We start from the raw sequence: 12722 nt of genomic DNA, 5'->3' as shown, positions 1-12722 counted from the left end.
CACGATCAATACCACGGAGAGTTTGGAAGCTTTTACCTTTGGAGGCGTGTGCTTGTGCGGATGCTTGTGCGTATACTTGTGCGTGTGTTTGAGGCTCGATTTTGCGAGCGTAGGCGTACGGTAATGGTAATGCGTAACCTGATAGTATAGATATGCAAATCAATCCAGACATGCGTTCTAAAAGCTTGTTCGCTAACTGATTCCTTTCTACATGGCTATCGTGGTTATAATATATCTCTACCCGGTATTAAATATGTTGGCAATGGATACTTGGTGTCCACTTAGCGATTCGATAGTTCGTATACCTGCTTACAGCTGGGGGCCAAAATAATATAAAATCAGTATAATTGGTTAGTTTGTATTCTTACGTGGTATTTGCAGCTAATGTTCGTTACAAAGAACATACGTGGCCCCCTTTTATAGTTGGTTCTAGTATATTGCTGCGTTGTCTTTATAGTTTGAAAAGTGAACCCAGACCTGTTTATACATGTAGTTGTATCTGGATGTGGCATAAGTAGGTAATTTGATGTTTAAGTGTTCAAGTGCTAATGTAATAGGTGTAATAGGTGTAATAGGGAATCCCAAAGCTGCTAGCAAAGTGGTCCGTGCCGCACTAGCCGCAAAGTGCGCATTGTAGGTTAGGTACCTTAGGAGGTAGGTATGTAGGTGCGCAGTACCTACCTAGTATGCAGGTATGGTAATATTATCTGCTAAGGTCCATTCTATTCCTATCCTTCGCAATCCAGAAACCTGGAACATTATATTGTCTAACCCATTTGCTTTTCTAACCCCTAGCAAACTCTTTTGATTTTATTTATTTATTCTTCGTCCGAATATACCTATAGGTACCTGCCTATTAAGTACCTACATGTGTTATATTATACAGTATTTATACTCATAGCATAGGTAGCTATTCATGATGTATTTCAACTATGCCTCGGCGCAGTTCTGTCCCAGTTCTGTCCCAGTATGTTAAAGCGTACTATGCAACAAGGTAGTCAGGTTGCCTCACTTGGCTGACTAGGTTGCCTTATTCCAATTACTCAACAGCTACTTAAGGTACTGCCCCTCGGAGAAGTCCTGGTTAGAAGCATCCTGCAGTGACTGCAGCCTGCCTACATAGTCTATCCTATGATCTTTATCCTTACAAGGTATCTACATCTTACATTACTTACCTACCTAACCTAAGGTATCCACGGTGTGACTAGAGAGCACAGTCATAAGTTCGGCATATTTCCCTCGCCTTCGAACATTCATACTCTTTGTCTCGTCACTGTCACTAAATCATCATCTATTAATACTTTGCACCCTTCCTTACAGTTTTAATGCACAGAATCTTTTAACGCCGTGATACTCTCACTTTACATCTGATACTTAGTTCGAAGTGTACATCTGATTTTTTTTTTTTTTTTTAGTTCTCAGCTTTACTCTTTGCAATATCGTATATACCTATCTAACCTAATCTAAGGCAACAATGAGCTGCGAAAAAATGATTGCATCAAATGCGAAGCCCGTATGGTCGCGACTGGCCAAGGGTTTCCGGAAAGGATTAAAAAAGAAGGTTAACGACGAGGCTGAGAAAGAGAGCCCATCTTCAACGACTGCAGCAGTGGATGAGACTATGAAGTGCGAAATCAAGCATCTGGACCAACGCTGGAACGAAAAAGACGAACAATATTTTGCCGAACGGAAACAAGAAGTTGAGAAGCCTGAACAGAAGGATTGGTGGCGTCTGTTTGCCTTTTGTGTTGTTAAGCACTATTACGACGACGACGAGCTCGATACAACTCGCTTATATGTGAACCCCCAACCACTCCGGCAATTACTTAAAGATGTTATTGGAGATTACCCGGACGACCCCATAGATGTTGATGATGTGCAGATCGAGACGCCGTACTATTCGCTGTTCCACTATCGAAAGCAGCTGGAGTCGGAGGGTCTAGATCGGTTCAAGAACGACGAGGACTCCAAAGCTCAACTGGAACTGCTTATGAACTGGATCAAATCTCACTTCGAGAATGATATTTCTGCTTACGAGAAGTGTATTTCTGGTCTCAGAGCTATATCTTACGAAAGTTTATGGACTCTATTCCCGCCAAATAAGATCGTACACGCCAAAGTACTCAACCAAAACCGCGCATTCCGTGTCCACAGCTGCTGGTATGAGGAGGGCGATGACCCTCACCTAAAACTCTGGGCTAATTTCATCGACTTCGATGGCAACGCGCTTGGTACGAGGAGGGCTGAGCTGTCTATTAAGAAGTATGCGGGAACGCGGCAGCTGACGGAGCTTACTACTATCCCGCTTGACCTCCAAGACGATAGTGTCGAGATTCGTGCCGAGTTAATCGAGCGTGGCAGGAAATTCGAGAGTTATATAGGGCAACACTTTGAGCAATACAACGGTGTTGGGCTCAAGAAGACCGAAAGGGGCTATGCAAGATTTAACGTCAAAGGGCGCATAATGATTGACTGCGAAACATACCATAGGTTCGAAGCCGATGACGCATTCGACGTCGAAGAATTCGGGAAACCTACGAGCTCTATCAATTCTAGTCATAAGACGACTATAAATGAAATCGATTTTGTGCGCGAGACGAAGACTTTCGATAAGTTGTCTGACGACGACGCTTCGATTACTAACGCCACAGTTCGCGGGTATGCGTTTGGAGTTAAGCAATTCCTTGAGTTCTTCGTTGATAAGATTTCGCCTATTGAATGGAACATTTACTGTTTCGACAATCTCGTGCTCGACCCGGCAACAAAAAAGACCGTTCAGGCCGTGGTATCTACGCATTCAAGCAAGCGGGACGGGTTTGACGATATCGTGAAGGGGAAGGGCCAGGGGCTCGTGTGTGTGCTCCAGTACGTATTCCCAAATTTCCTTATCCGTTATTAGATTTGTCATGAGGATCCAGCCTTATTTAGGATATCCCCAGTAACGTTCGGTATCGGACTATGTTACATTTAAGACACATATCATGATATTTGAGGGTAATATTAGCTAACCGTGATATTCGAATAGTGGCCCACCCGGTGTTGGTAAGACGTTAACTGCCGAGTGTGTAGCAGAATACGTCCAGCGACCCCTATACATGGTCTCGTCCGGCGATTTAGGTGTAAACAGTAGTTATCTAGATCTTAATTTATCACGGATCATGGATCTCGCCTCGACATGGAAAGCAGTGCTTCTAATAGACGAAGCTGACGTATTCCTCGAACAACGATCACTCCACGACGTGCAGCGGAACGCGATGGTGAGCGTTTTCTTGCGAGCGCTCGAGTACTATGGTGGCATCCTATTCCTCACCACGAACAGAGTCAGTACGTTCGATGAGGGCTTTAAGAGTCGCATCCACGTTCCGATTAGGTACACGGACCTTAGCTCGACGTCGCGCCTGCAGATCTGGCGTAATTTATGTAACCGCGTGCCCGGCGGCGTCGAACTAAACGAGGAAGAGTTTCAAGACCTTGCTGAGCACGACCTCAACGGTCGCCAGATCAAAAACGTCATCAAAGCCGCCGAGAGTCTCGCTGCTTTCGACGGGGTGAAAGTTGATTACAAGCAGCTAAAACAAGTGACTAAGATTCAAGATACGTTCGAGAAAGACCTGACGAATATAGGTGGTGTGGACTATACGGCGCCCGGGGAGTCAAAGAAGAAGGGAGAAGGGTTTAACATGTTTATGTGAGGTGCGAATTAAGTTTATCAGAATAGCGAAGGCCATAGGTGCATGAAATAGGTGCATGCAAGGCCGTGGGCGCCTATGAACAAGGAATTACATGTGTATATGGCAAACTTGTGATATCAGCGACGGATGTATATACAAGTGAAAGTTATGTGCAATGAAATTTCCCCTCGGGGGAGTGTGATGACGGTTGGTCGTGTATTTTCTGTTGACATTGAGGCATTGAATATGTAGAAATAGTGTATCACTAATGGATTTCAGCACCTGTAAGAATAAGGAAGTTATTGCAAAGTAGCCCTGACTCTCATATAGTTAAACGAAGAATTTGTTCAAATACTGCCATGTGTTCGAAACTACCTAATGCACTCTTGTCCGAAGTTATTTACGGCATGGTTTCTGTAAGCAAAATAATAATTAGCCTATGAATATGTACTTGTAGTATAATCAATGCGCAACGGCACCTCGTAGTGCTGCACAAGCAAAACGGATCATCTCAGCCTTCTTAACCTTCTCAACGACACGTATCCCAGCTGCCATTCTCACCATGAGGTTTGTACCATTCTGTATGAGTGGCCAGGGCAACTGGATCGGCATCGCCGTCCGCCTTGATGAACAACGTCTCGTACGGATGGGCGATCCTATTATAGAAGTGCTGGTACAGCACCGATTCTTTAGCCCAGTCTTTGGAACAGTCATCTTCGTAGCTTCCGGTCTCGTGAAACGCTGCTATCATGGCGTCGACGTTGTATCCTGCCTTCTTGATCACATACGTCGCTTCGATCTCGCCGCGGGATGCTTGCGCCTGGCTCTTGTAGCAGCCTCCTAGCGCGACGATTTGGTTGCTGCCGTGGTGCTCGGGCGGGTTTAGCAGAAGTTCCATGCCGACTGAATCCGTAGCCCAGATCGTGGGGTGGATGTGGAATTTAGGGTGGCAGGTTGCTGTTGTTCCTACGAGCTAGACATAATGTGTTATTGGTATATACGATTCAGCTTGGATTTTAGGGCAGTGCTATTTACCTTGACGTCCTTGGTGACGCGGCTTAGAAACGCGTCGCTCCAGCAGCTGCGGCTCCAGTATGGCATGAAGGGCCCTCGGATACCGGAATTGAGCATGATGAAGCTGTTGTGCTTCTTCCAGAGTCCATCCTTGCGGAGAACTTCGCCGTGGACACCTAGACCGAAGCATTTATTTGGTTGCGAGATGATTTCGATATTGGCCGTGCTGGGGATCAGGTTGGCGACGTTGGTGGGTCCGTTGAGGATGAAGATGAAGTCCGCGCTGCCATCTGTAGTAGGTTGAGTTAGTGAGGTGTAGCTGTAGTACGATCTCGAGTAATAGGATCTATTCTTAGCTCGCCTTCACGTAGTAGACATCAATAGCACATACAGCCTAACCACCATCTTAGGGGGTTACTTACGCAAGCCATGTTCGACGAAAAACATCAAGTTCTCTCGAGCAGTCGGGGACTCAGTGTATGCATAGGTGATGAGTGGACCAGTAGAATCGACAACAGGATGTTCAACGAGGGGATGAAGACCGGAAGGAGAGGTGAGATGAATAGGCTCCTTCAAATCGATTGATGCTTTACCTTCGGTCTGCGAATATTAGTCTTCTTCGTTGAGATAGGATTTGATCATGGGGTACAGTACATACCGCATAGTCATTCTCATGCGAGAACTTGACGAAACCATAGAGACCTGTAAGGAGCATGAATACAATAGTGAGAAGGGTAGGATAGCAAAGTTCTCCCGCCATCTTGACTGTCGGTTCTATCACAGAATCGAAGGTGCCTTGTTTGAGATTAAATGAAGGAGGTTGTTGTCACGTAGTAAGAAAGTGATCTTTTGTGATCGAAGGGGGGTATTAGGTGCGAGGTGTTAACGAGGTCCCTAATCTCGTCTCAGGTCGAACAAAATCAGGACGAGTCTTATTTTGGATAAAGACTCAGTTAGCTTAAGGATGGAGGATGAAAATAAATCTCATTATTTTCTGTAGCAAGAGAATGGATTTATGAATTTATCGTGGAAGTCACGCTGTGATCATACCTAAACGGGATAGGTTCGGAGCACCTGCAGGTAGACCCGGCCCCGGCGCCGGAAGGAGACTCGGCACCTGCCCGGAATGCTAGATATGTGCCCCTATATGTAGTAAGGACCCCTCATGTACTTATAATCCTTTGTAATTAAAGGTGCACTGATTGTACTAAGCATCTGGATATACAAGAGTGGATATCCGAGGGTCTAAAAGATACCTAGATACCACAATCACCACTCAACTGCGTTGATCCCATCAATCTTACTTGCAAGTACAAAACTACCTGTTTTAATGGACACATAATAAAACGATAAAGCCTTTTGTGGTCATATTATCTAATCGAAGTATAGAGGGAAGGGCCTAGTTCTATTTTGAACGACCAGGGTTTTAGATTTACATCGTATTATTGCTTGATTTAAGGGGGTAAATTCCTAAGTTGGTCTTCCTCCTTTCACTAGAACTCAGCAGAGTCCACCTCGTCTTAATAGGGGCCACCAAGTGCTTGATCAACATTATTTCAATTATACAAAGTTCATTCAACTCAATACCTTATAACAATAATCTGAATAAGTAAACCAAACAGCGCTACGATTCTCTACTTTACCTTCACAAATATCTTCCCAGTAGCCCTATTTGATACCATCCTTTCGTAAGCCTTAAAAGAGCTGTTAGCAATAGAAGCTAGTTTTACATTCAAGTGAATTTACCTGCAGAGCGTTGTCCATTTCGAAGGTGGAGTCAACAGGAATCTCTTTAATCCATCCCTTTTCAATCCATGCCGCAGCATCCTTAGCTGAATCGCTGCTTGGACGGCTCAGAATATTTATGTGTGTACGTGGCGTTCCTCCGAGTATGACCGGCCACCACTTGCTGAGCTTGAAATATCCAAAAGGGCCTGCTTCGATGTCCAGATATTTCCCATTAGGTTTCAGATATTTAGGAGAACGGGTATATAGCGGTTCATTTTTTATATTGTTGAAGATAGCGTCGAAAGGCCTGTTTCCTGGTTCCGCACATACGGAGGTAAGGTAGTCGGGGAGGGACTTGTGAGCGTTATAGTCTATAACCTATAAGGAAACTTATGAGAATTTTGCTAATTTTGTGCCATTTCATGGGGTATTAAAGATTGATATATCGTCATGATTAACGTACCTCTTCAGCACCCAGCCTTCGAACGAACGCCTCATTCTTCGCCGAGCAGATAGCTGTGACATGTACACCCATTCCACGGAGTACTTGGATTGAAATACAACCCACACCACCACTGGCGCCATTTATTAAAACCTTGTCGCCTTGGTGCAAATTGGCGGCTCGCATTATCACAGCGTTCGTTTGTCCAGCAATTCCCAAGAGCCCAGCCGCGACGGATTCGTCGAGACCCTTGGGCTTCTCAACGACTGTATGCGCAGGAAGTACTAGATACTCAGATAATGCACCAGCACCACGCCACATATTCATCAGTGGCACTGTGCCACCAACAATCATGCCGACGCGCACATCCGAGTGCGATTTAGGGGTCGTCGGTCCAATTTGAATGACTTCCCCGACGAAGTCCATACCGGCGATGGTATTCACCCTACACGGAGCTGCCATGGCCATTACTTTGATCTCGCCGGGATTGAGTGCTGCGTACGAGACTCTGATCATGATTTCTCCAGTTTTGGGTGGCGTCGGAGTCGGCCAGTTAGTCTTTAACTCAAGGATACCTGGAAGTTTCCCGGTCCGGGTGACGATCCATGCCTTCATGGTCTTCGGTATGTTAACCATCGTATAAGAGCTGCAAGATAGAAACTACCTAGGCAAAGGGATATAAATTTTGGTATGCATGATTTCAGGATTAGGAGTACAGCATCTACGAAGGTCTTTATATCGGCGAATAAGCCTGGTATTCGACAACATACTGGAATAGAGCCGCTGTATCGCATTTGTCAACATGTGCGAATGTGGTGATATAATGGTTCTACGAGTTTGGTATCTGATGCGGCTGATGCGGTTAATATAACCGCTTACGATCCGATGGTTAAAAGGGGTAGCGGGATCCGCATCTAGCTTATGAATGGGCGGATCTAGATGCCTATTTGGGAACACACCATACTTCTCGGCGGCATTATAACCTCGATCGGGTCGGCTCTGATATAATAGTCTGACGTACTCATACAAGTAAATTGTTCTTGTATGTTATCTGATAGGCTGTTATAATGTCGGATATACCTGTTATTGCGGCTAGAGATGATGAGTTTCGTGAGCATCCGAAGCGTCGACATAAGCGTACTCGAACTGGCTGTGAACGATGTCGCGCACAACACCGCAAGTGTAAGTCAATTATTGATAATGTTAGAAGAGATGTTTTAATATAAAAGAAATAGAATATGCTAAATAAATTATAGGCGACGAAGAAAAACCACAGTGCCGCCGTTGCACTGATTCAGGGGTTTCGTGCAAGTATATTACACGCGTGTCTTTTCTAGAGAAGAACTCTCGGACGCTTCCAGGTTCTACTTCTCCGAGGCCGTCGTTAACTGTAGCGACGCGTGAATATCCTGCTTTGGAAGTAAGTTGATAATCTATTGATTATCATTTTAATACTGCTATTAGAAAGACTAGTTGACGTAATATCATGGTTCCTAGTTTATCGTCGACAAGGACTGTTCCGTCGAGAGAAGTACTTCTGATTCGCCTTCTGCTTTGACGGTGATAAACCAAACTACACAGCCCCGAAGAGAGGATGTCGATATTGAAAAGGCCTCAGAATTGCGACCTATATCCCTAATGGCTTACTCACAAGCTCAGCAAGATGAGAACGATAATTTACAACGGGAAGATACCCAGAATCTAGATAATACATGGCCCCTAGCTGGACGTAGTTCGCTTTCACACGATGAAGTCGATCTTCTGAAATATTATAGCCATCATATTGTCCCTTGGGTAAGTCTCTATCCTCAATAAACTCTAACCTGGAACTGATTATGCAAACTCCGAACGCATGTTAACGTGTAGCTGGACGTATATGACCAAGCTCAAACATTTGGCCATCTTTTTACCCGCCTGGCAATGGTTTCACCTTGCGTGCTAGACGGAATACTCCAGGTTTCGGCAGTATCTTCAGGTCGTCCGGTAGAGATTATACAACGCCGTGGTGTCGGCGTTCTTCACCTTCGGGCCCTTTCAAATCCGGCCGCCGCAGAAACTGGGCTTTTGGAATATCGACTTATGGCCGGTTTTGTGTTGATACGAACACGCATTTTCGCCCAGGATGCTCCCGAGACGTGGCAGCCCACCTTCTATAAAGGTGGAAGCTATTTTCGTCCCGATAAACTTAGTTTGCTCGATGCAACTCAGAGGCGAATATGGTCTAGTTCATTAGGCTTACTTGCGAGATTGGGTACGTTACACCTCACTGGGATTGTTGGCGTATGATATCCACCCCCTTTCCTCTTAATAGGTCGACCCTTTCATCTCTTCATTTGTCCACTAGCTAATTGAATCATCAACATGTAAAGAAATTGCATATTACCTCATAAACCAGGCATCCCCTGACAGGATCACCGGATATGTACACCAGTTACTTCGTCTGACAAAGAAGTATATTGATACCGATAGCCAATCCCATGGAGTTTTACATGCTTCTCTCCACTGTCTTGATCTCCTTACCGATGTGATGAATATCTGCCTTCCGATATCAGAAGCAGAAGATTATGTAGCGTCGTTCGAAGCTGTGGTTTTACCCTTGGTAGGGGCATCTCGGGTCGCGAAATGGAAAGAGCTTATAGACGAACTGCGGAAATGGCAGATGAACCGTCCTCCAGAGCTCGAGCAGCTGATGGAAGTTGAGGGCCGCGAGGCCACATTTCCCGTTGTCATCTATGCCGGCGGCGCTGGCATCTTGTCGAATGCCCTCTACCACACCGCTATGCTTTTGCTACTTAGCAACAGGCCACAATCTATATCACTTGCCGAATTGTATAGGAGTTCAGAGCTAGACGTGGCACAGATGTCACCTCTCTGGCACGCGCGACGTGTGTGCGGCATTGCATTGAATAGTGAACCAGAACATACACATTGTTGGGACCCGTGTATGATAGCGGCTTTCGCGCTTGCGGCAAGACGAATGACACACCCAGCACAACAGAATGATATAGTTGCTTGCCTGGGTCGTGTTAAAGCGGCAGGCTGGCATATCGATAGCCTAGTTCAGAGGTTGCGTGACGAATGGGGTCCTATTGGTTGATGCCAGCACTTTTTCAGCTGGAACTTTTAACAATATATGACTGCTTTTGGATGATTAAGGTTGGACTTTTAGTGATTGTTACTGGCATTGGTTCTTAGTTTAGTATTATGTATGGCTGGACTCATCCAGCTGACACTACAATGACTACTATTTTGATGCCCGATAAATACTTTCCTACGAGTGATAGTCGTAGCTGCAAATTTATGGTTACCGACCACATTAGGATTCGAAATGTCTTTGCCGCCTTTTCCGAGGGGGTTTTAGAGAAGATCGGAAGAGATGTTTTGAGCCTCAACGAGCATTAGATATTCAGATAATCGACAGAGATTGTAGACATTCAGAAACCTACATTTGGACTATATTAAACCGTCTCTCCTTAGTCAATCTCGTTGTAGTTGCCTACAAGGTTTTTACCATTCTATTAACACGAGTACTGTTCTATTAGTATTCATTCCCCAAGAACTTTTGACCTTTTACTACTTGAATACGTTCAATACCAACGATGTCGAACCCTAATGATTACACTATCGGCTGGATCAGCGCTAGTAAGGTCGAATCTACGGCCGCAGCTGCTTTTCTAGACGAGGAACATGACAATCTTACTCACCAAGCTCGGGGTGACCATAACAGCTATATCCTCGGTCGCATTGGGCGGAACAACGTCGCCATAGCTGTTTTACCGGATGGAGAACCCGGAATAGCGGCCGCGGCAGATGTTGCCAACGATATGCTACATACCTTCCGCAACATTCGTATTGGCGTTCTAGTTGGTATCGGTGGTGGCGCACCAAGCTCCACGAACGATATCAGACTAGGCGATGTCGTGGTCAGCTCTAAGGATGACAAGCAAGGCGAACATGGCGGTGTCTTCCAGTATGACTATGGAAGGACGATTCAAGATCAGGAATTCCATTACACGGGGTACTTAAACAGACCTCCTAGAGCGCTGAGGACAGCAGTAACAGCCATCAGGACCAGGCATGAGCTCCGGGGCTCTCAAATCAGAGAAAAGGTCCAGGCTATGCTTGCTGCTCACCCACGGCTTCAGCGCAGGTACCGACAGCCTGATCCATTGACCGACAGGCTATACAGGTCAACTGTTGTGCACCAAGGCCATGATGTACAGGATACATGTTGGAATACCTGTGGCAATGGTCCCAACGTCCTAGTGCAACGGACTGAACGGACAGATGCCCTAGGAGACTCGGTTATCCATTATGGTTTAATTGCTTCTGCAAACCAAGAAATGAATGACGCTGTCATTAGAGACAGGCTTTCTGAACAAAAGGGGGTGTTGTGTTTCGAGAGGGAAGCAGCGGGTCTGATGAATAACTTTCCTTGTCTTGTTATTCGTGGTATATGCGACTACGCAGATACCCATCCGAATGACGACTGGAAATACTATGCAGCTGCAGCTGCAGCAGCGTATGCGAAGGACCTTTTGTCTCAGGTGGTTCCAGAACAGGTTGAAGATGAGAGACCTGTTGAACCTAGTACTGTCCGTCCTCCATCAGGAGGCAATGATCAGCCTGGCTGCACTCCCCAACCTGGAACCATCTCGCAGCCCAGTAACACACCCCAACCTGGAGATACTCCCCAACCTGGGAACACTCTTCAACCTGGAGGTGGTTATGAACCTGGCGATGCACCCCAACCAGGAGACAACTCTCAGCCCGGAGGAGATCATCAGCCTGTAACGACGCCCCAACCCGGAAGCAATGACCAACCAAGTGTTATTTTACAGCCTGACGGTGCTTCTCAACCTGGAGTTAGTCATCAACCTAGTAACCCTTCCCAACCTTCCCAACCTTCCCAATCTGAATGCAATTGCCAACCCGGAGGCACCTCTCAACCTTCAGGGACTTGTCAGCCTGGGTCTCAGGTGCAGACTGGGTATATCGACAGAATAGGACATTTTCCTAAGCACGAGATCGATGAAGCTATTAGACGGGACAAGTGTGGATTTGAGATTGCACTGAGGACTCTTGTCAATGGCATTGATTTGGTGAACGGTCACGGGGGAGCTTGGGCGCCATTAGGACATCGACTAATAGACTTCCAGAAAGAGTGGAATATCACCCAGCCTCAACTGCGAGAGGGAAAAAAACAGGCTCAAGGCAATAAATGGGATAGGTGGCAGCAGATAAGGAGGGACCGGAGTTTAAGTACGCAAAAGAGATTCCATGCGGCTCATAACGAGTTTTTGGCTTTCTCAAATGATTGGGCCTTTGACCATACGATTGGATTCGCTTCTATGCAACGAGTTCTATGGAGTGTATGGAGGGTAATGGAATATATGGGTATTGCGGAAGAGGTTTGAGAATGATACTTAGGTGATTGTTATTAGGGGAGTGAATGTGAATTATGGAAGAATTTGATTAGTTGAAATTGATTACATAATGGTTATGGCAGTTTGATTCATCCAGTCTCCAACAACGCGTGCTGCAAGGTGCGGTACGCGAACACCCCTGTAATACATGGATGGATGGATGCACTGACGCCACAAAGACCTTGCACTCATATCGTTACGCCACAAGCGGCTCGTGCTTGAGCTAGCATGGACCAATGAGATGCGGTAAGTATGTCACGCTAGTTAATTTAAGGTGGTAATTGCAGGGGAGGTACAGACATCTGCTCTTCCTCAGCCTCATCAAATAAGCCTTGCATCTTCCCAGGAGCACCATCTTTTGAATAAATCAGTCCTAATTGGCATGACATTCGATTGTATGCAGGATACTCCAAAAGACTTTTCCTGCTTGCAATTCTATTT

General features: G+C 45.8%; 5 protein-coding genes across 5 annotated transcripts; 3 read left to right on the top strand and 2 right to left on the bottom strand.

The window, feature by feature from the left end:
- Positions 1 to 1489: 1489 nt before the first annotated feature.
- Positions 1490 to 3692, top strand: GL218_01436 (uncharacterized protein; the record flags this gene model as incomplete). Its single annotated transcript, XM_033577905.1, has 2 exons — positions 1490 to 2865; positions 3026 to 3692. 2 exons carry the CDS (start codon positions 1490 to 1492, stop codon positions 3690 to 3692), a joined length of 2043 nt encoding a protein of 680 aa, XP_033438880.1.
- Positions 3693 to 4200: 508 nt separating this feature from the next.
- On the bottom strand, positions 4201 to 5445 carry GL218_01435 (uncharacterized protein; the record flags this gene model as incomplete). Its single annotated transcript, XM_033577904.1, has 4 exons — positions 4201 to 4644; positions 4707 to 4975; positions 5108 to 5285; positions 5344 to 5445. 4 exons carry the CDS (start codon positions 5443 to 5445, stop codon positions 4201 to 4203), a joined length of 993 nt encoding a protein of 330 aa, XP_033438883.1.
- Positions 5446 to 6319: 874 nt separating this feature from the next.
- On the bottom strand, positions 6320 to 7491 carry GL218_01434 (Zinc-type alcohol dehydrogenase-like protein C16A3.02c; the record flags this gene model as incomplete). Its single annotated transcript, XM_033577903.1, has 3 exons — positions 6320 to 6379; positions 6432 to 6791; positions 6877 to 7491. 3 exons carry the CDS (start codon positions 7489 to 7491, stop codon positions 6320 to 6322), a joined length of 1035 nt encoding a protein of 344 aa, XP_033438853.1.
- A 1891-nt stretch (positions 7492 to 9382) lies between these two features.
- Positions 9383 to 9952, top strand: GL218_01433 (uncharacterized protein; the record flags this gene model as incomplete). The annotated part of the gene is made up of 1 exon (XM_033577902.1): positions 9383 to 9952. One exon carries the CDS (start codon positions 9383 to 9385, stop codon positions 9950 to 9952), a length of 570 nt encoding a protein of 189 aa, XP_033438877.1.
- Positions 9953 to 10454: 502 nt separating this feature from the next.
- GL218_01432 (uncharacterized protein) lies at positions 10455 to 11649 on the top strand (the record flags this gene model as incomplete). Its single annotated transcript, XM_033577901.1, has 2 exons — positions 10455 to 11454; positions 11522 to 11649. The coding sequence occupies 2 exons, from the start codon at positions 10455 to 10457 to the stop codon at positions 11647 to 11649; spliced, it is 1128 nt and encodes a 375-aa protein (XP_033438876.1).
- Between the last annotated feature and the right edge of the window lie 1073 nt (positions 11650 to 12722).

This window comes from Daldinia childiae (genome assembly GCF_008694065.1).
Source record: "Daldinia childiae strain JS-1345 chromosome Unknown Scaffold2, whole genome shotgun sequence".
NCBI lineage: Eukaryota > Fungi > Ascomycota > Sordariomycetes > Xylariales > Hypoxylaceae > Daldinia > Daldinia childiae.
Note: the sequence above shows the minus strand (reverse complement) of the source record. Positions and strands in the feature narration are given on the sequence as shown.